Below are 26,715 nucleotides of genomic sequence, written 5' to 3'. Positions count from 1 at the left end.
TCCTGGTTTTATTGAGGACACGAGCAGCAGCATTCTGGATCTTCTGCTGATGGTGTATAAAAGATTGATGTTGATGTTGATTTTTTATTTATTTATTAGTAGACCTGTGAGGACTCTGTTGCAGTAATCAATTTAACTCAAGATAAACACACAGATGAGTTTATCTAGATCTTGCTGGGACATTAGACTTTAATCCTAGAAATGCTCTTTAGATGATAGAATGCTGACTTTGTAACTGCACATGTTAAATAAGATTGAATACATCATTTGCACTTGAGTCTCGTTTAAAGGTCAGTGGCAATAATTGACCTTTACTGATCTTTTCTTATTTACATCTCTAAGCACCATCCATTTAACATGTCCCTTTAAAATTTGTGGAAAGACGAGAAGAAAACTGGTTGCTGGTGCTGCTAAGAGGCCCACCTCTATGTTTAAACTACTGGCTGTGTTCACTGCACATGACTGGACAGAAGACTAATAATAAAAACAGCCAGTCATAGCAAAGTCTCTGTAAGCATGTGTGAAAATTGAATTTAGTGCAATCAAACTATGTTTGGCACAAACCTACGCTGCACATCACCAAAAGAACCCCGGCCTGAAATGAAGCGTAGTGGTGGCAGCAAGACTGAAGCTTTGTTTAACCCAATTCAACAAGAGAATAGTTTATTTCTGTCACATTTCAAAGACAGGATTTCATTTTCCTGTCCTTAAGTAGCAATGCTTGAATAGAAGATAAGGGAGTAAAAGTTAGCAGACTGAATTGCTTTCTAATGCAAATTTGTGTGCATCAGTTTGAGCAGAGAAGTTTGAGTCAGACTTGTGAAATTGCATTTCAAAATACTCTATTGTTACTACTGTGGTGAATTTTCCATCGCTGCCTTGCCTAAGTCACCACCTGTCTCTGAGATATGCAGAAGAAATCCTCTGGCAGCAGCACGGAGACATTTTATGCCTGAAGCACATACTGTCTGTCTTACATGAGAAACAAAATTGTACACGTCAAGTGACGGAGTGTCTCTGTGCACTGGACACCGAACCATTAGCTGTAAGTTTCTGCCCATATCATCCACTGACAGAATCCACCTATATTATTTGGTGACGCTCTAAGTGATGTCACCGGCTCGGTTGTTGCCATGCTACAACCACAACATCCAGATACAGTCACTGTGATCCATAGAGATTTGAAGCACACCTCTACCTTTGCCACACATCCAGCTTTCCTTCCGTTTACTCAGATAGAACATGCTGTAGAATTATTTTCACAGTGTAACAGATGCCTACCCTAATAAAATGTATTAAAATGAGCAAAAAAAGGTAATTAACTTGCCAGAAAAGCAACCAAAAGCAGCCAGTTGAAATAAACTGCCAATTTTTATGACAGTAGATGCTAAAAATCCAGCCAAAGTCATGCCACAGCCTTTCTGACGGTTACAAAAGTGATATTCCAAATATTTGCATGAATGTATGTGAAGATTTGAACCTGTAATATTCCCATAAAATTCACATTCATTTAAAACTCAAAGGTCACGTAGTATACCAAATTCAGATACAAACCAAAGGTGTGTGAACACCCGTCCTGTGACAGTTTGACATGGAGGGGCGCTAACATGTTGGCGGTAGAAACGGTCTCAGTTCACATTTTTGATTTCCATACGTCTCACCAGAACATAACACCCTCAGTAATGCAGCTCCTTACCTTCTGTAAGGCAGCCTGGATTTATTTCTGAGATCCGTCTCAGGCGAGAAGCTTTTCTCGAAACTTTAGGAAGGGCGGAAGATTACTGTGTATTAACAGAAAATCAGAATCATTTATGATGCTGTGACATTGATTGGCTAAATTCAGTCGAGCCCTAAATTTTTCAGACTCTATCAGATTTTGGTTTAAAGTAATCTTTTAAGTTTACCAGCATGTTTCTTCTGATTTAAAATAATAGTAAAGTTTTGGGTTAGTCTCAGTGCTGGATCATCTATGGAGGGAGCATAGGATTAAAGTCATGACAAAGATCTGGAACTCATTTCCAACTATAAGCCATTCAAGTTCCAGGTAACTTTATGCAAAAAGCTGAACTAAAAAAAATATTATTCTACTCATTGAGAAGAGTGTAATTTTTAAATTTTAATTTGTGGATAGACATCTATATCTCACAATTGAACCTTTGCACTTTCATTGTCATTGTCTTATTTCTTATGAGAGACAAACTTCTTGGTTAACTTGAAGTTAATTTTTTTTGCATCAAAAGCCCTGAATATACTCTGCAAGAACAGAGAATTTTGTTCCGTCTCCGAGGGATGCAAGAACAAAATGATATCATTCTGTTCTTGCAGATTATCTTGACACATTTTAAGGGGAGAACATTTTTCTCTGGTGGTGTCTGAGATAATATTAAGTAATTGAAAAGAATTTAAAGAGGGCAGTGTTACTACGCTGAGAAATGGGAGCGTCCTATGAGGACTTCCCAGGAGTTCTGCACAAGTATTGATATTACACTGTTGCTAAATGCTGTTGTAATTCTTGATATATTAATATACTTAAAGACTTGGGGGGTTTTCACATCTGATAGTCTGCTAGACTGTTCGATTGGGACCAAAATTGGAACATTTGTTACATGTTCAACTGGTGTGGTTCACTTTCACACTGTTGTGTTGAACAAACCAAACGCTTTGAGCAACCTGTTTACCTTCTCACCTGTGGTGGCGCTACACCAGGAACCAAAGAACTACTGGGAGAAAGCACTCAACAAACAACACCTATGAACAACACAGCTTCCTTCTTCACAAGGATGTCACACAGTAAACAGCAGTATGACATCTGATTTTAATGGTTGTAGAATTTCTCTTTTGTCTTTAGCAAAAGGCCACAAGGCATTTCTCTAATCAACGCCATACACTCATTTGTTTTGATTGCATTTACCCAGAATGCCATGGGCTAAAGTCTGCTTCGGTCTTGTGGGGTTGTCTCCGGTCCACTTGCCATTTACATCTGCGTTCAAACAACACCACTTCAACCAAGAATTAGGTTTTTAGGCGGACCAGAATTCACTTTTTTGGTCCGGCATCAGTTTGATCACACCTCCCCAAACGATCCAGACTTTCTAGGCAAATTAACTTGCGTTAGATTAAAGCTGACTAAAGTTCAGAGGGCCGGTCTGAATGCTCCCTTATACTTAAAAGTCATATGTTAATATTTTTCTATTAAAGCTTTTATATAAATTGATGTTTATAAAATATTTAATCCTGTCAAGAATCCTGCTGTTTTTTTTTTTTTTATTATTTTAGCAGTTATATGCCTTTTTTGTCTCATTCTTCATCTGCTTTCTTTTAGGTTAGACTTATTAACACTATTTTTAAACTACCTTCTGGTAAAAAAAAAACCATCAGCTCTGGATTTAGACATCAAAATTGTGCTCCTCTGATCACCGGACACCAGTGCATTTGGCTGGGTCAGAGGTGAGTCTCTAACAGCTATCAGCTAACTGCTAACTGTTTGACATGTGATCGGAGGAGCATAATTTGATTGGCTAAAAGCTGCTTGACCTGATCTAGGGCTGATTGCTTTGGCTTGGGTCACCAGAAGGTCACCACTTTGGCAGGTATATTTCTTTTGCTAGTGAAGTTAAAGGATATATATATATATGTATATAATTGAACAGGAAAGAAATTCAGTGTTTCAAGTCAGAAAAAGTCTGATTCAAATGAGACTATATTTCTTCCATATTAAGACTGTATTTCTTCCTTGCTAAAGTTAACGTCTAACTGCTTGTATCATCACTTTCTTTGGAGCCAGGACTGCATTTGGTCATTTGTAGTTCAAATCTAAAACGCTTACAGTAGTGAAACCTGAACTGATTCATCCTATACTGAACATTCTTTGAAACACACATTAAGTCATATGAAACCTTTGTTTTGTTTGAGAACAAAAAAAGGGTATTCTTTTTTTAAACGTCTTCTCTCATTCTCATGAAACCAACATCAAACGTGGTGTTGTGTAGTTAGCTTGATGTAGCATCACACCCTGACAAAATAGCACTTCATACCTCCATACTCATTCTCACACACATCATGCCTGCCATCACATGCTGAAGTGGGTGTCAAGCAGAGAATTTTAGTCTTCACTAAGCTTGCTAAAACAAATATTTCTCTTCAGACACGGTCATGTTCTGATTCCCTCTTACCCACACCGTCAAATGTTAATGGAGGAATTTCATCTTGATGGTGTGCCAGGACAAAAATCTGCCTAATGATGCTTGGGAGGGTTTGGTGCCTGAGCTGAAGCCTCTGTTAACTCAACCTCCACCTCAGTGTGTGATAAGGGTGGCGCTCTGATCCTGCTGGGTTGGACACAGACAGCGAGGCAGGCTCATTTGCAACGTGCAGGCGCACAAGCTGCACGATGCCTGCCGTGTTGTCGTTTAAATCACTTTTTTTCTAGCTGCGGGTATCCAGCCAAATGGCATTTCTGAGGAAGGTTTTTCAAACGCCACAGTTACAGCCATGCAGGGAGCAGATGTGCATGCGTTGTATCATTACTACGCCTACAATACATTTACATTCGCTTAATGAGGGCATTGTGCGCAGTACCATGTTTATGCTTGTAGCGACTGTTACGTATTTAGTTACCTAATTACCTGGCTTGCTGGTTTGTGAAAGTGTCAGCTGTTATAATGTCTTGTACCACAGAGAAAATGGAAGCCTGTGTTCTGTTGACATGAGCTCGGTGTGTACGGCCTGTGCAGGATTCCACTGAGCTGACAGAACCTTTAAACTGGATGTTCCGCCTGACACAAGATCTGCTTATATTTATCCAACTCGCATCGAGGAGTGCTGTAAAAAAAAAAATACAGATTTTTTTTTTTGGTGTGTGTATTTGTGTCTAAATGTGTTAGTGCTTCCTCTGTGGGACAAATTGGCAGTATGTGTGAGGAAAAATACAGGAGCGTGATCACAGATTCTCAGAAAATGGTTGACATGATCGTTTACAGTTAAAGTCAATATTCTAGCCGGCGCTTTCTGTATATTTGAGATAAAAAAAATGTGGAAGCAAATATTGATCACTCCATGAGGTCTTCTGTTTCTTCAAATGGCAGAAATTTCAGAATAAGAGTGGGTTACATGCCACACAATCAGCTAAAAAGTACAGGTTTGGCAGTAAAGCTGATTTTGGCGTTGGTTGGGAGACAAATTGAGATATTTCTTAAGCTTGCTACTGAAGTAAAAAGTATTTTAAAAATCCAGTTGATGCAGGAAAAACACAAATATAAGACAAAAATAGTTTGTTTTGTGACTACACAGAAGCCTTTATATTAATAATAATAAGTTACTATAGTAAAAAGCAATCATAAACCTTTTGAACTGAATATCAAATGTTTTATTCTCCCAAGCCATTTTTATTTACCTGAAATCCCAATGCTGCATTACAAAGCAAAAGTTCAGTGCTTTGAAAAGGGCTTTTGCTATTTTGTGTCTTGCTGAGAGTTAGATGAGACAACTGATAACACTCCCGTGTCTGGACAGCCGATATGAAGAGATTGCCAGCAGCTAGCCAACTTATCTTTCCACAAGAAGGAAAAATGGTGGGAACATAGCTGCACCTCATTTGTTCAAAGGTAACAAAAAATGTGCACACCGGCAACTCTAATGCACCTCCATACTGACATGTTATGTTTAAGATGGACAAAAGGTGTAAAAACTAAAAATGAATTGGATTTTACAGAGATCAGTAAGGATTTCTGGAATGTGCAGGTGGTGATCATCAGTAAAAAGTAGATTTCCTCTATGATTTTCTTTCAACCTCAGACCCTCTTTATTTCTGGTGCTAAATGTGTCCACATGCTACATTTTCCTGTTGTTAGGATTTGTGATCAAAAAAAAAAAAAAAAAAATTGGGTTTTGATTTTATTTTGACTCCAGAAACAGTGAATTTGACAAAAATAAATATTATGAAGAAGTTTTGGCCACAAGTGCAATAAATGTAATGTTTTTTTTTTTTCCAAAGCTAAAGGATATAGTGGCAAATCATGAGGAAGAAAACATATTTAAATATCAAACAAAATAATTGTGATTAAAAAAATAAAAAATAAATAAATATACTTTCCGATTTTCTTAATTTATATTTAATGTTACCTCCTTGGTGAGTGCACTTATGTAAGTAGAAGACACAAGCTAAAGGATATAAAAGCGGGAAAAAAAAAATCACTCCTACATTCTAACTGCTCACCAGCACTTAAACGTTTAATCCATTACTATTTTCTATTTTAACTAATTTCTTTCCAAACTCACTGATAAGTGTTCAGATAATTTTCCTCTTCAATTTTTTGATTGCTGTTCTCTCATAATTGGATAATCTCAAATGCATTTCAGCTGCAAGTCTGAGAAGCTCCTTACTTTGCTTCTTACTTACTCATATTTACTAAAAATCAAATCTGTTTTGACATAATTTAAGGAAGCAAGAGGACAAAAATGTAACTGTAAAATGAAAAACATCCATAGAGCGTAAAGTACAAACAAGATGTATCAAATAACTAGCGTTTGTAAAAGATTTAATGAAATTTAACATATTTCTGAAATTAAACTTAATAAAATTAATTTGAGATTTTATTGATGAAGGGATAAATGTGGCCGGAAGGGATTTTGTCCAACTCGTATTATTTATTTTTGCTTGTACCCATTGTAAAACTTCCAATTCCCACCACAACATAATCTATACGTCGGTGCACCAAATGATTGGTCATTAATTACACATTCTCTGTGTGAATTGAAGTCTGTGGATGATGGCTCTCTGTGAGGCATTATGTGTTTTATGGTGATGGATCTATAGCGGTAAAAATCTTTATTGTCTTTGTGCTGATATTGAACTCTCCTTTATTTCTCATATTGACATTGTCAAAGGATGTAGTTACACTGGGGGAGAGTTTTGTGGCCACAGAAATACCCATTTTGTGTCCTCATGTATAGAATACAGATTTCGAAAACATTTTTTTAAAGACTGACTTTGAAAAGTGAGAACACCATACCATATTATACTCGCTGCTCACATCTGTTAGGGAAAAGTGGTATCACAATAAAACATGTTTTAAAAATACTTACCCTTCTCTAAATGCATCAAAATAGTAGACATGGTTTTTATGTTCCTGCTTTTTTTATATTTTTAGTTGCAAAAAACAATAAAAAGCAGCCGCATGGGAAGCATCAATTGTCTGTGCTTTAGAGCTTAACTCTCCCATCAATCTATTTCTTAAGCAAGGTGCATTTTCAGCAATAGAGAGCAAAAGAAAGACAAATACTAGATCCCTTGTATCTGTAATTAAAGTTTTAAGTTACACCAGCCACTATGGGTAAGTGCAGGCCCATCATAAAAGATTAAGTTACTCCAATGAAGTTGGCTCCAAAAAAAGACTGAGTACCGAGGAAAAGGCAAAAGGAATAAAATGTAAGATTCATAAAGCTGGAGGAAGATGAGAGAGTGTTGTTTGCAACGTGACATACATTAGAAGATGGGACACTGACATGCACTGTGAAAAATGTGGATCTTTGCTATAGAGAACAACACGGATATAAAAACAGCAGGCATGTATTTACTGAGCAAATTACAGCACACAACATGGGTTTGTGTGACAAAAGTAACGCGGGAGGAGAGAGATCGTCTTAGTGTCTAATACACTTTCTTATGGGGAAAACTGTCAAACAATTAACTCCAAATTAAAAAAAGATTATTGCTAACACATCGTTACTGCCGATGAATTAGAAAAGGAGCCATGTGGAAGAATTTGTAGCAGTAAATAAATGCATACACACGCTCATTAACCTTCTTTTGATAAAGTGACCGTTTTCCTGTCTCGCCAAGACTTTGCGCAGTATTTTCTGTTCCTTAGAATGCTCCTTTCAGACATAAAAAATGCAGCCATCAAGGGACTGAAATGCAAATAATTGATGCTGTCCTCTGGCTCCAGAAGGTTGAAATGATAAACAATGACTGAACATGTCCTCAGATTTAGTCTCTAGGTTAAACTTGAGCAAAAAATTTAAGAAGAAAATGATTGTCAAAAAATGCACTTGGTTTTTAACGCGACAGAAAAATGAAGTTCAGTCATAAAATATTAGTTTTCTCCAACATTCATGACGTAGACTTCAAATAAAGCAGCAAATAGTTAAATATATTCATGGTTATTTGAAGAGGTATTCTTCTCGGCGGAAAACCGTGGCGAATATTTGGAAAAAAGCACTAGGAAAACAGTCTTTTCTAATTACAGCTCGACACACATCACAAAATAAAATAAACAAGACTGATGGCAAATATTGCAACATTTTTTGCTGACTTGACTGAATGCCTGAGAGCCCGGATGAATAGATCTGCATAAACCTTGAATTCCCCACACAGAAGTAAAAACATAGCTAAGATTCTTAAGTTATTGAAAATTTAGTCGCGTTCAAAGTCTCATGTATGCGACAGAAGAGAAAATAAAATGAAATGTTCTTTTCTAAAGAAAGGACGATATTGACTCAACAGATTTGTTTCTTTTTTTATTTTATTTTTGCAACATGCCTTCAACATATCTGAATTGAAATTTTATTTTTATGACTCAATATATGCTTCCTTATATTGTCTAAGTAAATTTTGCACAAATTAAAAAGCGCTAGTGAAACATTTCAAGATTGTGAATTGCTTTGCATTTGTGTCTTAGCAAAGCCCCACAGAAGCACTGGCACGCTAAATATGTTTCGTGGCAGACATTTTGACATGTCTTAGCAGGAAATAGACTGGTCTGCTAATTAATTAGAGGTTGATTGCCAAGGATTACTGGGGCACTGAAAGGAACCGAGCCATCATTCATGTCACTCAGTAAATCTGTGCTCTGAAAACGTCTTCTGTGGAAACCAAGCAGGTTTTAGAGTCCGATTTTATAGCAGTTCATCTAAACTTTCTATCAAAGTGCACCTTGTTGTTTGTTTCTCTGAGTTTATTTATTTTTAGAAATTATTCACTTTAGAGCTGTAGAAAAACTTGCACCTTGTTTTTGCAAGATCTTTTCCTCCTTTTGTGTTGCCTCCACTTCAAGGGACACATCTGCTGTGGAAATTGTCCCTGAACACAATTAACCGTCTGGGTTATTGCTCAGTCAGGGATTGTTTACGTTGAGAAAATATTTGAACTGAATCGGCCTTGTTCAAAACTACACCTTATGGCCTGACAAAAGGGTGACCTGTGAGGATTTTTTTAATTTTTTTTGTTCAAAAGATGCCATGTTGCTTACTGCAGTATTAAAATTAGCATGTTTGTTGACATTTCTAAAAATACTTTTTACAGTATGCGACTCAGAATGTAATCAAATGAAGCAAAACATCACCAGTAATGTCACATACTGTCTATTATGCGATTGTGTTGCTAATGATGTCCCCTGTTTCATCTGCTTTGAACTTTATAGCATTTACTGAGAGAACCCTGTTTTGTGATTCTGTCTCTTTCTTTTGGAAAGACCATCTTGGGCTGAAAGGTCTATGCTACAAATGAAGTTTGATCGCCTTGACACGGTCAAGTAATTAACTAAAGTATTTAAAAAATAAGTGCAGCTTCCCCGTCACGTCAGACACACATTTGGTGTACAAAAGTGAATCTTCACCAGTAAAGATAGAGCGTCTGCATATCTTATCTTGACATGAAAATATGTTATTGAGTTATTACTGTCATTTACAAAATACAAAATTTTTTTCATAGCAGTGTTGTGTGTCATAGTGTTGACACTGATGCTACAAAATGTTCCAACATGTCCACAAAAGTCTGATCCCACCTCGACTAGCTTGAGTTCACAGCACATGCTGCTCTAGCGGATGTTCAGAAATACAATGTCGGTGCCACATTTGCTATATACTTTGAAGTTCTTTATCTCGACACAAAATCGGAAAAACAAATGCAGTTGTGTGATGCAGGTGTAATGTTGAGGTAACCTAACCAGGATACTACTGTTCCTTACGTCAAACTAAGCTATGTAGAGTGTCAAATTTAAATGCTAAGATAGTAGCTGTAAAACTGACCCTATTAATCTACTTGTTACATCAGCTGGATGGCACTTCTTGACAAGACAGACCTCCCTTTGACAAGTATACGTGTGTTTTAATATCTCGTGATCTCATGCCACAGGATCTCATCATACCGCTAATAAATGCTTTTCAACTTGACAGAAATTGCATAGTGGTGACATTGATTAGTTCTCAGTGGAACATGCTTATGAGTTTAGATCTCATTTAAATAATATAAGAGGTTTATGAAACAAACGTAGCTCTTCAAAATCTGATCTTCTGACTTAATGCTGACTAATTGTGTTCCCTATATGTATAGTGTTCAGCATCTCTAAAAGTATTTGAATTTTTCTTTCTGTTTCATCTGCAATTAGCAACTTTCTTTGAGGATAAGCTGGCAGTATTGACAAACCACCTAGACATTTTCTGTATTAGAGAAACAGCGTCTTGTGCATGTGCAAACAATGCTTAATTTTAGAACATTGCACTTTATCATATTAACTGTACATAAAGATAGATCTTTGTGTACAGAACTTTACATAATGACAGAACATTGATGTAAAGTCAAATGACATAAGAGGATAAATGCCCTCACAGTTGAAAGGAAGAAAGTCCTTGTGACAGCTGGCGAAGATCCGCTGTGGACTCACTGACAGGAGGAATTTGTTGTAACAAAGGCAGCCGCAGCTCGCTGAGGCCGCCTGTAAGCAGAGTGAAAAGCTTCAGCCAGGCCAGACTGAGGTAGCAGCTTGTTAGAGCGACCCCACACAGCTGAGCAACCTTCTGTGGCTCGTCCTGGCTGCTGCAGGGTGGAGGACGGGTGCAGTCCTTGTGACTTTGCTGTAGCTCCCCAGGCATTATCAGTGCCTGAGTGACAAGTCCCCCCCGTCTCCTCCCCCTGCTGCCTTTTGCTCGATCCCATTTGTATGCACATCCTATTTATAAACTTTCACTTTAGCACAGCAGATTTTGCGCTTACATATTTAAGGTTGATGAATATTCATTAGTGTTATGATAGTCATCCTCGGAACTTTGCATAAATGTACAAATATCTGTGACAGCGGCTTGCAAATATTCGTTTTTGACATTAGCGAAAGCTCAAGTTTAGATTGGTGTGAATCACAAGGAGTGAGAGATTCCTGCAATTCTTGTAGATGTAGAGAAATTATGACACAAACACTACATGGCTTGGAATCATAACCATATACCGAGCTGTAGAAGAAAATAGATAACATTATTGTGATGTTCTCTCATTTTTGTATTTTCATTTTGAGTGCAGGATTCCTTATTTTCAGTTTAAGATGTACTGAGAAAAACTCTGCGCTCACGCTCAAGTCAATTTGGCTTGCTTCCAAATTCACCTTTCTGCATTTCTGCTCTCAGATTTAAAACCTCTGGCACAAATATTTCCATCACCTGTGTGCTACTCCTTGTGCTCAAAACAAAACTCTGAGGTTTCTCTTGTCTCCTCATGGATTATTTTGCTCTTGCAAATCTGCCTAGTAACGATTTAAGCCAATAGAATGTCAGTGTGTGACTGTAGCATCACGGCTTCTGTGTGGAGTTCTTGTTTTACTGTCACTCTTACCAAACTAGCTTTGAAAAGTATTTAGGTTAGGTCAATGGTTGAGAATTGAGAGACAAATAAAGGGAATCTTTGTGCTAGAGAGATATCTGTAAGCAAGCAACAATGTTGTGCTTTTGTGGTTTGAAATTAAAAGTCTCCCATAGTTTGTGCCCCATCCTTAGAAGCAGACAGGCCTGTGATCTGCCAGTTTTGCTGGTAATTCAGGTCAGATTTACAGCATCAAAGAGCTTCGCATTGATTAAAACGTGTTTATATATATATCTACTTTGGGTTTTACCGGGAGGTCATTTAGTTCAGTACTTCAAATGCATGAAATTTATATGGTTTGCACGGTTCTGACAAAACTAGTGGGGAGAAGGGTATTTTAAAGAGTTCTCACTGTTTTCCTGGGTGTAGTCTGTGCATCCCGATGCGTGGTAGACTTACAGGTTTGTAGAGCGTGAAAATCTTCCGGTTCCAGCTCTTTTTGTCTGCCATGCAACAGCACAGCACTTCCCAACATGCTGACCTAGTTGGGTTTCCTAGTGTGATTGAGGCTCCACTTGTTGGATAATGTTTTGTCTCTTATTTTATTTCTTAAATAACATTCCTTGCTCTCATAGTTTTGCCACATAGAAATTGATGAGGCTGTTAGTGGAAATAAAATTCTAGTGTGAACGAAAGCATACAGCTACATCAAGTTTATTTGAAGAAATCACTCTCCTTGTTACACTCTGTAATTAACATACCACCAAGAAGATACATAGATGATTCATTTTTAGAGAGGAAACAAAACAAACAAACAAACAAACATTTTTGTGACTCAGTGGCTCTCCATTTGGCAAAAAAAAAAAAAGATAGCTTGTGCTGACAGATGACGTGTGAAGACAGCACAGGTTAACAGATGTCCATAAATGCTCAAATTCTACTTCCTTCTTTTTGTTTCTGGTAGATGTTTTACTACTTCTAAGAGCTTCTTCAGTTCTGAACATGGATTAGCAGTACCAGGTTTAATAATTTGATTGTATAAAAAGCCTTAAAGTGTTCTACTTAGGCCTACACAATAAAATAAATGGCTATATCAAGTGACATTGCAAAGCATGGTTTAGGTGCAATGTCTGGTCGGCTTTGTCAGTTATGTATTTGGAGAGTTGGATGGCCTTTTTTGCCTTTGGTCCTGAAATAGTGCATAGATTTTTCTGATCAACATGCTGCAGAGTGATTTTTGAGAATATTACCACGTTGTAAATATAAAGGTGTGCCAAGAAAACACCACGATCTTATTATCTTACTACCACCAGCCCGAAACATGGATTCAAGGCAGGACTGATCCAGGTCTTCATGTTTTCTATCCCATTTTCTGACTCAACTATCTGAATGTCACAGCTAAAATCAAGTCTAATTGGTCCAAAAATATGTTTTTCTCCAATCATGGTGAGCCTCTGCAGCTTGTAGCCTCAGCTTCCTGTTCTTAGCTGACAGTAGCAGCATCCCGTCTGTTAATGTTTAATTCCCACCATGTTAAACTAGCCTGCCTCTTCTCCTCTGGCACCAATAAGGGATTTTTGTTCACATGACTGCCACACATTATTTTTCTTTTTTTGACTATTCTTTGTAAACTCAAGAGAATGTTGGAGGCCTGTCTGGCACCAACCACCATGTGACATTCAGACATTTAAATCCTCTTTCTTCCTGAGTATTAAGTTTTATTCAGCTTGTCACAACGACCAAAGGTTTTGAGTTTCTGCCTTATAAGAAACTCAAAACCTGATTTGCTGTTAAGTAGGAATTGTACAGTGGAGGGATATTAGGGGTGAGAGTAAAATAGAGTACCCAAAAATTGTACTCAAGCAAGAGAAGCATTATTTCAGAATATTTTTTACTTGTGTAAAGATAAATTGTAGCCATCCAAGAAATTGCTCAAGAGTAATATGGTGGTGAAAAGGCTACTCAATTATGGAGTAACTGACCAAAACAATCATTTAATATTTAAAAATTACATGATCAAATGGACCAAAATGTAATGTTATGTGGAAATTTTAATATCTTAACAAAAATGAGCATAATTCATACAAGTAACATAAATGCAAAATAACAAAATCAGGCAAAAGAAACATGTTTTCCAAATCAGTTTCTTTCAATACAAAAATTATGAAACTTGGACAGTTGTGAACAAAAACTGCAGGCGTATATCTATTTCACTTTTGATTTAAACAAGCTTGTTCTTCATTCAGTGAAATTACTCAATGGGTAGAGTATCCAGGAATTATACTGAGGAGTAGTCATAATAAAATTACTCCCAAAGGTTCCTTCTTGTCCAAAGAGTTACTCAAGTAAATGTAGCTAGTTGCTGCCACCTCTGCTACAACTATTCATGTTTTTAAACAGTTTCACCATAAATGTGACCCAATTTTGTAGTCTGTTTCTGTCTTTCCAAACAGCTACAGAGAAACTTTAAACAAATTCAATGGGTGAAACATACACAGTTTTGTGACTCTTTTTTTGTCCAATTATTGGAGCAAAGCTATAAAAAAACCTCCTCCTAATGATATAAATAATAAAAAAAACACATTAACTTGAAAGTAAATTGAAGAGTCGTCCCCCTCCCCCCTCCCAACAGGTATTTCCTTGAACATTTCCGCATGTTGGAGCGACTTCTTACACCCAGGGAATCATCTGCTCAAATGCAGCTCCCAAACGTCATGAATACTTCATTAGATGTTTGTGATTCATGGCGGTAATTAATATCCAAAGACATGCCCTATTTTGCTGCTAGCATCGCACAGACTACGACGCCGAAGATTGAGGGGGTAAAAGATCACAGAGGCGTAGAGAGAAGTCATTGCTTGCCGCCCAACTCTCACTCTGTGCACAAAGCCATGACACGCCCATACCTTTTGAAGATTGGGCATGCATATTGAGTGCAGTTTTTCTCCTATTTGCTCCTATTGGGACCTATTGGAAATGCATCCACGCTCTCACAGGCCCCATTTAGAAAATGACTGGATATTTAGCCCCCTCTGGTCCTCTAATAGAAAAAAAAAATGATGGATGAAAGCAGCAAAGCTAAACAGCTGGAGAAAAAAAATAGCCACAAGGAAGATTGGGTTCAAATGCTAAATTCTTCTTCCTATTGGAAGCCTAATGTGCTTGGATAAACGTTGGTTTAAAAGAATAGCTTCAGAGCATGTGCAGTTTATTTAAGCATTAAATAGAAACCAATCCGTGCAAGGAAGGCAAGCTGTAAGACAAGAAGACCTTGAGCTGTGTCTGCAACAAAACAAACTCTGTCTGCGTCGCAGTGTTTGAAGATGCCTCCGTGACAAGCAGGCGCAGACGCCATATATGATTAAGTCAAACTCACTAATGCATTTTAAACAGTGCCGCAGCATTACATACATGTTACGGTATCTGCTGTGTCACACAAACTATAGCAAAAAAAATTTTTTAATAAATGTTCTATACTGTTCTAAGATCTCTTGGACACATTTCAGCCTCTCTGAGCTGTTTTAGTTTTGTTTAGCCACTTCACAGTCCACTTCCTGCTCTGCTCTTTAACCCGTTTGCTAAGTTGATTCCATGCAGGGAGTCTTTAAGATCACCACTGTGTTTACTGACACGCTGCTGAGGATCAGGAACACGGCGAGCCTCACGCCATGATCCCTGTTGTTTCATGTCAGCTTGTAGAATCAAGAAAAATGGTTTGGTCCTATTCCCTGCAACACTCACTCTGTGGGGAACCAACACGTATAATCAGTAATTGGTGACCCCTGGGCCCTTCCTCTGGTTACCTCTGAGCTTCAGCAGCAGCTCATCTGTTTATCTCCTGTGCAACACAATACTCTTAAAGACTGTGGTTGTATATATTTAAGAGAATGTTTTGATTGGTAAGATTATGTTTAATTGGTAGAAATTTTTAGCTTCCTTGAGATTTTGATGTATTATACGGCTACATTTTTATGGCCAGTAGCAACAGCCTGAGATTAATGGTTGTTGTCGGACAGCAGTTTCTACGATATCGCATTCTTGAGACGTGTCATAACTATTATCATCATGACTGTCTTATATATATATATGTGTGTGTGTGTGTATGTGGCATGTAACAAAACTAGCAAATCTGTTGCAGTGTCCAAGAAATATGAATTTAGCATATTGTTTAGATTGTTTTTTTTCTTCTTTTTGCTCATGTAGCATGACTCATACAGTTTTTATGACATGGTTGTCCAACCGTGTGCAGCTGTACAGAGAAAGGCTCCAGGATTGTTGTTACGCCTCCAATACAGAGGTAACATAAAAATGTTTCCAGGGAAAAGTGGAATGTAAAATGATTTATTACAATTAAAATATGGTTTTACGGAAGAGGATTAGGGCCACCGAAAAAAAAAAAAGAATTCCGAGATTAAAGAAAGTCCGAATTTTTTATTTTTTTTATTGGTGGCCCTAATCCTATTCCGTATGGTTTCACAAAACCAAAACACAATACAATTTAACCCAATTAAAACAAAAGAGCTAACAAATTCAAGAATGGTTAAGTGCAAATTAAATTGCAAAATGTTCAAACAAGGGCCGCAGTCCTGTAAAGTAAACTCAAAACAACCCAAAGGAAAGGACAAAAAGGGAGCAGCAAACATGAGCTTCTAGCTTGTATAAAGTCAGTCTAAAACAGAGTCAAACTACTTAGCAGAACAAGCAAGAACAAAATAGTTCAAACTGCCCAAAGCAGTTAAAAACACCAGAGGTGGGGGAACAGCTTAACAAAACCTCTTCCTGCCAGCTGCCCCACTGGAGGAATAATTTCAGGAGCCTTTTATAGGGAGCAGGTGAGGCTCATCAATGCCTGATTGGCTTGCAATTCCCTGCTGGTCCAATGGGGTGGCTGCTCTCCTGCAGCCAATCAGGAAGGTGTGCCCTCACAGCTGAACCTGCATAACAAAAAAGGAGCCTGCACAGCCTCAAGAGGCCAGGGGCCATAACAATGATAAATTCCTATAACCTGCTCTTTAGCAGTGTTAAACTCTTTGCTTATCAATTTCTGCTACGTCTGTCATAAAATTGACCGAGCAGTCTTTATTGTTTTTATTTGCTAAGAGGCAAATAAAAACAGTAACACTTTATTTGGCAGTGAATAAGACTGTCATGACACTGTCATAAACATGACATAACAGCTGTCATGAACATGAGTAAGTCTTCATGAATATTTATGACTGTTGTCATAAAGTGGCATTCGGTAAATTATGAAACTTTTAATTCAAAGTTGACATTATTCAAAATGTCTTTGTTATGACAACTTGACATTAACCAAGAAATTGTGATCTGACATAAATTTGTTCTAAAAGTGTTATTGATTAAACTTTAAAAATTCTGTAGCTTTACGTTATTAATGCTAAAGTTTAAGTGTTATGTCATGTTTATGACAGTGTTATGACAGTCTTATTCACAACCCGTCAAATAAAGTGTTACCATAAAAACAAATCTTCTCACCAAAAGATTGTATGTAGTTTGTTTTAAGAGAAAAAAAAGTTAAGTTTGCTTATAAATGCAATATGATTTATGTTAAGCCAATTTACATTAAACTGTAATAGAGTAACTTTGTAGTTGCATAGAAATTCTACTTGTAGTTTTAAAATAAGTGTAGAAAACACGTCAAAGGTAACAATTATTGAGTTATTTCTGCTACTGAATTTACATAATCTTTAAAAATTCTGAAATAAAAAGCTTAATTTGAAAAACATTTTTAGACTTTGCCATGAAATGATGAAGAGCAGGACACAAATGCAAGGAGAGCAGGCAGGCGAAAATAAACAAAATTAAAGAATGTTTTTCAAAACCTAAGGCCAAAATTATACATTGCTATGGCAACACCAAGAAACAGACAGCTGGGAACAAAAGGATTTGACCAAGTGAGAGATTTTTAAGCTTCAGAGTTGATTGCTGAACATGGAAAAGATGGTTGACCAAAACCTGGGTGCAGCTGTGAGGCAATGCAAGTGACTGAAGTTGAACTGAGGAGAAATGGCTGCTGGAGTACACAGGAAACATCAGGGTGTGCTAAAATAAAGCTGAACATAAAATCTCCAAGGTCATTGCAATAGATAGCCAGCTTTTTGTTGCTATTACTTAAATTGCATTTGTTACTGTAGATCAGGGGTCTCAAACTCCAGGCCTCGAGGGCCGCAGTCCTGCAGTTTTTAGATGTGCCACAGGTACAAAACACTGGAATGAAATGGCTTAATTACCTCCACCTTGTGTAGACCAGTTCTCCAGAGCCTTAATTATTCTATTCAGGTGTGCTGCAGCAAAGGCACATCTAAAAGTTGCAGGACTGCGGCCCTTGAGGACTGGAGTTTGAGACCCCTGCTGTAGATGGTTATGTTTTACTTTTTAAAAACAGCGCAGATAACACAAAAATAGATACAACCCTATTCAGAGCTCCACATTTAATATTTAGTTACAAACAGGAATTAGAATAGCAAACGCATTAAGTTTAAAGACAGGCTAATATTACTAAAGTAAACTATTGATTTATCTTTTGTACAGATGGTCTATTAAGTTATTTACTTTTTTCATCTGTTTTGCATATGCATGACGTTTGCATAGTGTGCAAAAGAGAAGCAGAGAATATTCTCTCTTTAGCTTCAGGAAAGATTTTTTGTTCATCAGACTGCAGTCCAAAATCTTTAATACATTGATGAAATATGAACTAATTTAATATCTAACAAAAGCATTGAAAAGGGTGTCAAAAGAAGTCAATCTGGCACTCGTTTCTTTTTTTTAAAGTAATTGCAATTCAAGATTGCTTTTCCCAGATAAGAAATAAATCTAATAAGGCAGCTGTTGTCAAAACCTGACCTGCAAATCATTAGTCTTGCTTTTGTTTTTACTAGGTTACTATATTTCTTTTTTTCATCTCTTTTTAAGAAATTGATTTTAATTTATTGAGGTTCCAAAAAAAAAAGCAGCAGCAAAAATTTTATCTTGCACAAATAAACAAGCCACTGTCAAACTCCTGTTTTAACTTCACTCCACTTGTTGCCTGGCAATTTTAAAGTTTAATATTCCTGTACAAACATTTAGATGAAAAGCTCCTCAATATATCTCAAACCTACCAGAAACTTATTCTTCCTCTTGGCGGTCTTATGTTTACCAGCCAAAGGTTGCTGATGGTTTCATGCACTCTGTGTTCAACTCTTCAGTATTGATCTTTTGAATCAGTTGCACTGAGACTTTGGAAAGCATTTCCTCTATCTATTGGGTACAAAGAGACTATTGACTCTTTTAAATAGCATCTGAAGGCACTTTTATATAGACATGCATTCTGTTAGCTCTGTCACTTTGATGCTTCCTGAAAGTGAAGCATCATTGAACACATTTTACAAATTTGTTCAATGTATTGTTTTCAATTTCTCTGTTTTTAGTCATTTCATTAACTTGTTACTTTAAAATCGTTGTTACTAGAACTTTTTAAACTTGTAAATAAACCTTACCTACGTTAGAATCCTATAGCCACAGACTTGCTTTATGAAACCTAAACTGTGTTTGTGAAAATAACAAATATTGTATTCTTAATTTTCCATAAAATATTTAAATAAAGTCTATTTGTAAATTATTAATTTTGACTAGCCAGACAAATGTAAAGGGACAATGCCTTTTCTGAGCTGCTTAGTTTTTTTACGCAGGCTTTTAAATATAAACAATGCACAATCATTGTTCATATGCATTCCAGTATTTACCAGGGAATGCATTTAATATTACTCTTAATGTTTGTTATATAAATGTTGGTTAATGGGTGTACAGTGCAGTGCAATGGATTTGTCAGGGTTTAATAATACATGATGGCACACAGCCCTGTTCTCTCATTGTGTTATTAGTGCCTTAATATGGATAAAAATCGCCACTGTCTTTAATTTGAACTATATACATCTCTAGAAAATAAACCCAAAAAACCTCTGCATTGAACCCCATTGAAATCCTCCTGGTTATTCCACCAAATCTTGATTTCTGAACTCTTCCTGAATTTGAACATTAGTATTGTTGTTTCCAAATGAATGTGAACTTGTTTTCTTTGCACTATTTGAGGTCTGAAAGCACTTAATCTTTTTCATTAATTTGACCATTTCTCATTTTCTGCAAAAAAAATCTACATTTTTGGTTGGGAGTTTGGAGAAATGTTGTCAGTAGTTCATAGAATAAAAGAACAATGTTCATTTGACTCATTTTGAGTTCATTTGAACTCAGTATCTTTATAAAGAGATACTGAGTCAAATAGTACCCAGGACTAACGGTACAGTTAGTCCTGGGTGCAGATGATCTGATGGATCTCAGTGAGATGTTAGTCTGGAGAAGATGCATGGCATTTATATACCACGGCTCAATAAAGACTCATTAAATAATTGGACAAATTGGGTTATCAGTGACATTACAGAAACTGGAGATTTATCTGAGATTGTTTTAAAGGCAATCTCACATGGCAACCATTGTTTTAGCAACAGTGCGGCAGCTGCAGGTATTTCCAGCATTCACTGGTAACGTTCTATAGGTGATAACCAGCTTTAAGGTTCCTAAGCTGAGGAATGTGGTTATCAGGCAGAATTATTGCCACCCAAAGAAATTATCCTGGAGTTGCTTACATCTCCCTTATGACAAAAATGCTAGAAAGGTGTTGTATAGATTAAATTAATGCAAACTGAGATACTTTGCAAGGAAGATCACTGAGTTAAGATGTGGCATCAAAATGTGCAAATTTATGTAATTAATTTTTATAGTTTTTTTCCCCCCATGTTTCAAAGGGTTTATTTGGTTTTCTGTTGAATTTTACAGGATAAACAGAATAAACATTTTATGGGTGCAAACCTTTGAAGCAATAAAACATGCACACAGTTTTCACAAAGGGTGTGTGTAATTTTGAGAGCCTCCGTGTGAATAAAGCTTTCCATTGTAAAGTGTTACCAGGCATATTTTATTTTGAAGATGTTCTGTTTCTATTCGTCTTTTATTCAATTTAAGAAGAAAATCCAGCAGGCTGAGTGGATTAAATTCATGTTTTCAGGGTTTGTCGGTTGGCAGAAGATAGAGATGCACATTTGGCTTCGTTATTGTTTTGGGCAGAGGTCTCCAATTTAATGACATTAATTTACAACCCCGAATAAACGCTAGAGCCCATTGTGCTCATGATCTGTAATTGGTCTGCTGCTTTTAATGGAAAAAGTGGATGTTATCCAGTGAGAAAAGCCATTAGATGTACAGAAGGCTCTGGGCCATTTTACAAGCATTGCTGTTAAGTTGTCACAGTATTGTAATGCAACAGGCTCCGCAAACACAAAGAAAGACACTTTAAATTCTGCTGCATCTGTATAATGTTTTAGAAGTTTTCTGTAGATTTTTATTTTCTTGTTTTTGGTTTTCATTGGACATTTTATTTCATTTTCTAAAGCTGTCTTTAAACAGTCGTCGTAAACTGAATAAATAATGTGAAGTGCTACTGTGTGGTTTTAAAAAAGCCTTGGTTTCTGAAGAGTTTACTATAAAATTCCTTTCAAACATTAAAGATGACAAGGCCCACAGTTCCTATAGGAGCTAGATTCAGCTGGTTTGCTGGATAAGGATTAAATTTATTTATTTATTTTCACGTTTGTAGACAGATGACATTGACCGAGTTGCCTCTCATAGCTCTTGTGGGGAATCACTGTCTCTATTAGCTATGGGTACCATGTTGATAGAATTGGCTGTAAAAAAAGATAGAGGATTATTACTGTAAAAAAAAAAAAAGCACAGAAAATGTGGCATGCGGAATCATAAATAGGTTTGAGCTGTTGCACAGTCTTCTTGCTGTAAAGAAAACCTGTTTGTCCTGCCTTCATGTTTGAATTTTAATACCTCTAGCTCATTTTAATGAGTGCAGGCTGGAGGAGGATCGACATGCGATGATGCTTTAAACCTGAAAGGTGCCGCAGCCCTCCTTGTTTCAGCGTGTACAAAACGACCAATGTGTTGTTTTTCAAAATCAATACAAACCCCGGCTGTATCAGAAAACGTATTTCCCACACCGTGCGTGACCCTGACAAATAGCAATTCATTCTGCAAGGAAAGTGTCAACTTTTATGACCTTCCTCGATGCCGCCGTTCCCTTGATAAACCTGTCTGTCAGTAAGTTTTTTCAGCCTACAGCAATCTGATACTTTGGTAAGAAATTTGGATTGATCTTGTCAAGAAATCTCTGTTGCACTTCTTTTATTCATTTAAATGTTTTTTTTTGTTTTTTTTTCCCTAGGAAGCTGAGTTTAGCATCAGTTTGCTCTGATTAATAAGAAGAAGCCCTGGTAGCTGCAAATATTCTTGGATGTTTAAAAGGAATCAAATGCCCTAAATAAATTATACTTTAGGTGGGACTGTGTGAGCTAATGTATTCTGGAGGAATCATGAACATCTACAACTGTTTCATTCTTTTGTGAAAACTGTAATCGATTGTGGCTGTTGATTTTGTGTTTAATCGCTTAATTGGATCAGACAACGGGTTTGTTCTTTTATCTTATTATAATAGAATTAAGGCAGCTTTGGGAAATTAGCTCTACTAAGGTGTGTATTCTGTACACTCCATACTTACTGTTTTTTTTTTTATTCTCTTGCTAAAACGTAAATATTCTGGGAAGAGTAGACAGAAGGAATCATTCACATAGAGTCTGAAACTAAAGTTTTCCTTATTTTATGAGTTGTAGCGTTGTTGTACTAAGTCTGCTCCCATTTTATCATTCCCATCCTTCAATTCTAGGACTACTATGTCATGTCAGCGTTACAACATAAACCTACAGACTAAATAACTTACAGTTTCACTCAATCTGCCAGCGACCTTCAAAGCACATTTGAACCTAAAGTACATGAGCCTGCACATGTTACATTTTAAAAATTTTGATCCTTTAATACTGTATCCCTTTTGAATGAAATGGGACTATTGTGTAATCGCACCTTATTTTGGCACTTTACTGATGTCCTTTTTGTTGAAGCCAATATCTCTTGTGCCAAAAGTGGGAAAGTAATTTAGGCTAATTAAAGTACTGCCTGGCCATTGTGTGTGTGATGAAGGTGTATCCCTTCATCACACACACAAGGCTTCACATTGTGTGATTACCAAGTCACACAGGTGCAGGTGAGCTCCCCATGTCACCAGGACAAAGATAAACGATAAATGGATCAAACTGTATGTACTGCTGTGTAGGACTGTACAATATTAGGAAAACTTGTGAAACGGAAAAATATTGGAATAATATTGGTTAATGATTTAGTCTGGTATTGAAGTGGTGTCAGGGGTTACTTCAGTGGGGCGTTGTTCTAAATGATTGTTGCTAAGTACAATATGTGATAGCGATCCTTTTCTTATCGACAGAAAATAAACATTTAATTTTGCTTGTTTATTTACAAACCGACTTGTTTTGCTGATTTCTACCTTCTTTCTTTGAGTGCCAGTAGGAACCTGTTAGGTTAGCTTGATTTTTTTTTTTCAAGTTAGTCAGCCTTTATGTTGTGCCAACATATTCTTGTGAGTAATTTTCAAACATCCCACTATCATTTTAGAAATTAGTTGACTTTAGCTGCTTTCTCTGTTTGCTTGATTGTGAAGGGATATGGTAGGCTGCCAGATTTTAGAGAATCCATTACTATTGGAAAACATCTTTTCACTAGTCAAAATCTTTGTTTTTAAAAGTTGCCCTTAAAAGCTTCTAACTGCTGATTTCTGAATAAATTACCCTGATCTCCATATCTCCCTCCTTAATAATTTGTTAGATTTTTGTAATTCATTCGCCACGGTATTGGTAATGAATGCAGGTTATTTACCTTTTTTGTGCAATCAGAGGCTCATAATGCTTCCAGCTATTCATTACACATTCTTCTTTCATGTTTTAGGATATTGGGATGCTGAGCAGAGTGGAGGCTGTACCTAGGCTGCATGCCTAGCTAACCCATGGAGAACTGACAGGAGCAGTGCTGGATGGAGGCCAAGTCACTGGATGGCGAAGACGAGGAAGCACACAGTACTGTGGATCGCTCGCATTGTTTGTTCTCTTCCTCAGATGAAAAGTAGATGCGCCTCGATTGTCAAGAGATGGCAAAAACAGATCAGGATAGGCAGTCAGTGCTGAACAAACTGTGCTGCACATAGGATTTCAAGTGTTTTTTTTTTTCTTTCGCCAATTTTATGGTGACTTTGAAAATATTATAGACATTAGATAAAATTCCCTGATTAAATTGGAGAACACACAGACGCCAACAATAGGAAGCAGAGAGAAACCATCATGGGCAGCTGTGAACACAAGGTGTCCCGGTTTTTGTTTTTAGCGTGTTTAGCGTTGACAGGAGTAGCCTTGGAGTACGAAGGGGTACCTGGTCAGTGGACTCGCTATGCTCAGTGGGACGCTAAGACGACAGGCGAGCTGAGCTTTATTCTGAAGACCAACATCACCAAAGCCCTGGTCCTCTACCTGGATGACGGCGGGAACTGCGACTTCTTGGAGCTCCTGATCGCAGAGGGGAGGCTCCAGATGCGATTCACCATCCACTGCGCAGAGCCGGCCTCCCTCCACACGGAGACGTACGTCAGTGACCAGCGTTGGCACAGAGTCCTCCTCACCCGCAATTACAGGGAGACCCGATTAATGCTGGACAATGAGGAGAAAGTGGCCGAGGTGAAGTCCAAGAGGAAAGAGATGGTTGTGGCCAGCGACTTGTACGTCGGTGGGATCTCACCCGATGTGCGTCTCTCCGCTCTGACGTCGAGCACCGTCAAGTACGAGCCCCCGTTCCAGGGCTTTGTAAGCAATTTGAAAGTTGGAGATGCTCTGCCTGTGCTGCTGGATGGTCAAGCCGTGCACAATGATTTGGAGTACATATGTGAGGCATACTCACCCTGCAGCAACCAAGGCCTGTGCTCTGTCAGCCAAGGAGAGGTCCTCTGTGAATGTATCAATACCAGCTTTAGGGGAAGGTACTGCCAAGAAGGTGTGTAAACTCCAGTCTTCTTTCTTCTTTCTGCAAGATGTGTGAAAAGATTTACAGGCTAGACAGAGTTTCATTCGGTAAGCAAGACCAGACGCTGTTTTAAAATTCATAGCAAAACTATTAATTTGAGGCTCGTGCAATTATTAATCTGAGTCCCTCATAAGTTTGCCAACAGCTGCTGAAAATTACCTAAATGTTCAAACGGTACATCTGCTCCAGGAAAATAAATTTTAATCTTCAGTTCTATTATACAAATGCACTCGATTTGTTACAGCCTAAAGACAAAATACACTGATTTCACATTGGGCGACTCATAAATCACGTTGATAGAATATGCCATTAATATTCTTGTTTTTGTCTTTAGTTTTGCTGACTGGTTCACTGTTTATGTCATACTTAAGAGAATATTTTGGACTTTTAGTTTGAGGTCTGTTTTTCAAGGGTGGAGTGACTATACAAACAACTTTAACAAAATATATTTGTTAATTTTCATCTTTCTTCAAAAATGCTCAAATATTTACATGCATGCACAATGTTTGTTTAGTGTTCATTTTTAAGGACAATTTTAAAAAGGAATTAAGTAGCAGTATAATTCTGACTGCTACAGCTCTTTGAAATTGTTTTCCTTTCTGGAATGGAATCAGCACTGATTTGTGTTTCAGAATTTTTTCAACAGGTTTGAGGTTAAACTGGACTTTTCCAGACCAAACCAGTTTTTACAAATGTTTGGGTTAGTTGCCTCATCTCAGGCAACTGCTGAGATGAGGCAAGATTGACCTTTCACCTCATCTGTCCTCAACTATCAATAAAAATAGTTTTATACAGTAATGCTGCCACCATTCTTTGGTTTTCTGTATAATCTTCCTTTTGAGTTCACCTTTATTTATACAGGTAAAAATCTTGTGGAGATCCATTGTCTCCTTTTCAAGAGCACCTGCTTTATATACACATACAAAACTACAAAAAACAAACAATCATCAGTATATTTTATACAACAGATTAACTGTAAAAGTACAACTGAGTAAAGATAGTAGCAATAAAACATTAAGAACGGTGATGCCATCTCTTTCGTCCTATGACACAGGATCTACTGTGGTTGGCGACTGGTGCAACCGTTCCAAAGCTTAAGATGGACACAGGTGGCTTTGTGCTTGGAAATCAACTCATTTTAACAATCTCTACCCTTTCTGCCTCAGAGAATTGTAAAATATTCAATCCAGATTGTACTTTAAACTTGTTGATGGCTCCGAAGAGGGCACTAGCCTAATTTTAGCAGAGATGTGTATATTTTTTTGATTGTGTGGATTAAAAATCATCGAAGATGTATGTTTAGTATTCACTCCACCCTGGAAAAAAAAACTAAACAGAGTGGTTTGTTATGTTAACATGACAAACACGCCCATAATATGATGTGCATGCAGACTTCTGAGTGGAGCAGTCTTTTGTAATTCTTTTGCGCTAAATGGCAGATGCTACCATCAGCTGCATTTGTTTGGCCCGTAAATGGTACCAATATGTTATTAATATCCCCTTCTAAACATATAGTTCAAACTCTCATTGAGCTCCTGGGGATAATCAATAAAGCCCACTTAACAGCAATCCAAGACAAAGTACGCTCCAGCAGTGCTCACAGGCTGCTCGGTGAAACAGTTATCTTCACAAGACAGAGGATTTAAGCCGTCTAATGTGATCGGTGTTCGCATCGTCTTTTTTTTTTTTCTTTTTTAAATGCTCAGACATCTAACGGGCCTCCCAAAATGGATGTCATTTTCTTCTTCTGGAAAACGCTGAGCAAAGAATTTAGCATTATAAAGTGAGCTCTTAATCTCCTGCAGCTCGGAGCGGAACGTGTAAACGCAGAATATACTTTCCACTCTGCACTTAAGGTTTGCTGTTCTATGAATGTTGGTCATTAAAAATATGACTGACGTGGAAACCATGCAGTACAACCGCAGGGTTTCTTTATAGTCTAAAATACTAAAAATCCCAAACTGCGGTCCTTTTAATTTAACAGTGATTGTATGAAATGCATTTATATGCCACAGATGTGATACAATGCCTCCATTAAAGGGTATTCATTTTATTGCTGTGAATATAATGGGCAAAAAAAAATCACACCCCACCATGCAAAGCTGAATTGTTTTAGCCAG

At 37.3% G+C, this 26,715-nt stretch overlaps 1 protein-coding gene across 4 annotated transcripts in view; it reads left to right on the top strand.

Annotated features, from left to right (window-relative positions):
- nrxn2a (neurexin 2a) overlaps positions 1-26,715 on the top strand; it is a 162,975-nt gene that overhangs the window by 11,844 nt on the left and 124,416 nt on the right. For all 4 annotated transcript variants that reach the window (XM_044139847.1, XM_044139850.1, XM_044139848.1 and 1 more), the window contains exon 2: positions 23,474-24,565. In XM_044139847.1, the coding sequence (XP_043995782.1) occupies positions 23,863-24,565 (703 nt within the window). In that variant the 5' untranslated portion in view covers positions 23,474-23,862. The remainder of the gene's footprint in view (positions 1-23,473; positions 24,566-26,715) is intronic.

This window comes from Gambusia affinis, linkage group LG15 (genome assembly GCF_019740435.1).
Source record: "Gambusia affinis linkage group LG15, SWU_Gaff_1.0, whole genome shotgun sequence".
NCBI classification, from domain to species: domain Eukaryota; kingdom Metazoa; phylum Chordata; class Actinopteri; order Cyprinodontiformes; family Poeciliidae; genus Gambusia; species Gambusia affinis.
The sequence above is the reverse complement of the archived record's forward strand: the minus strand, read 5'-3'. Positions and strand labels throughout refer to the sequence as shown.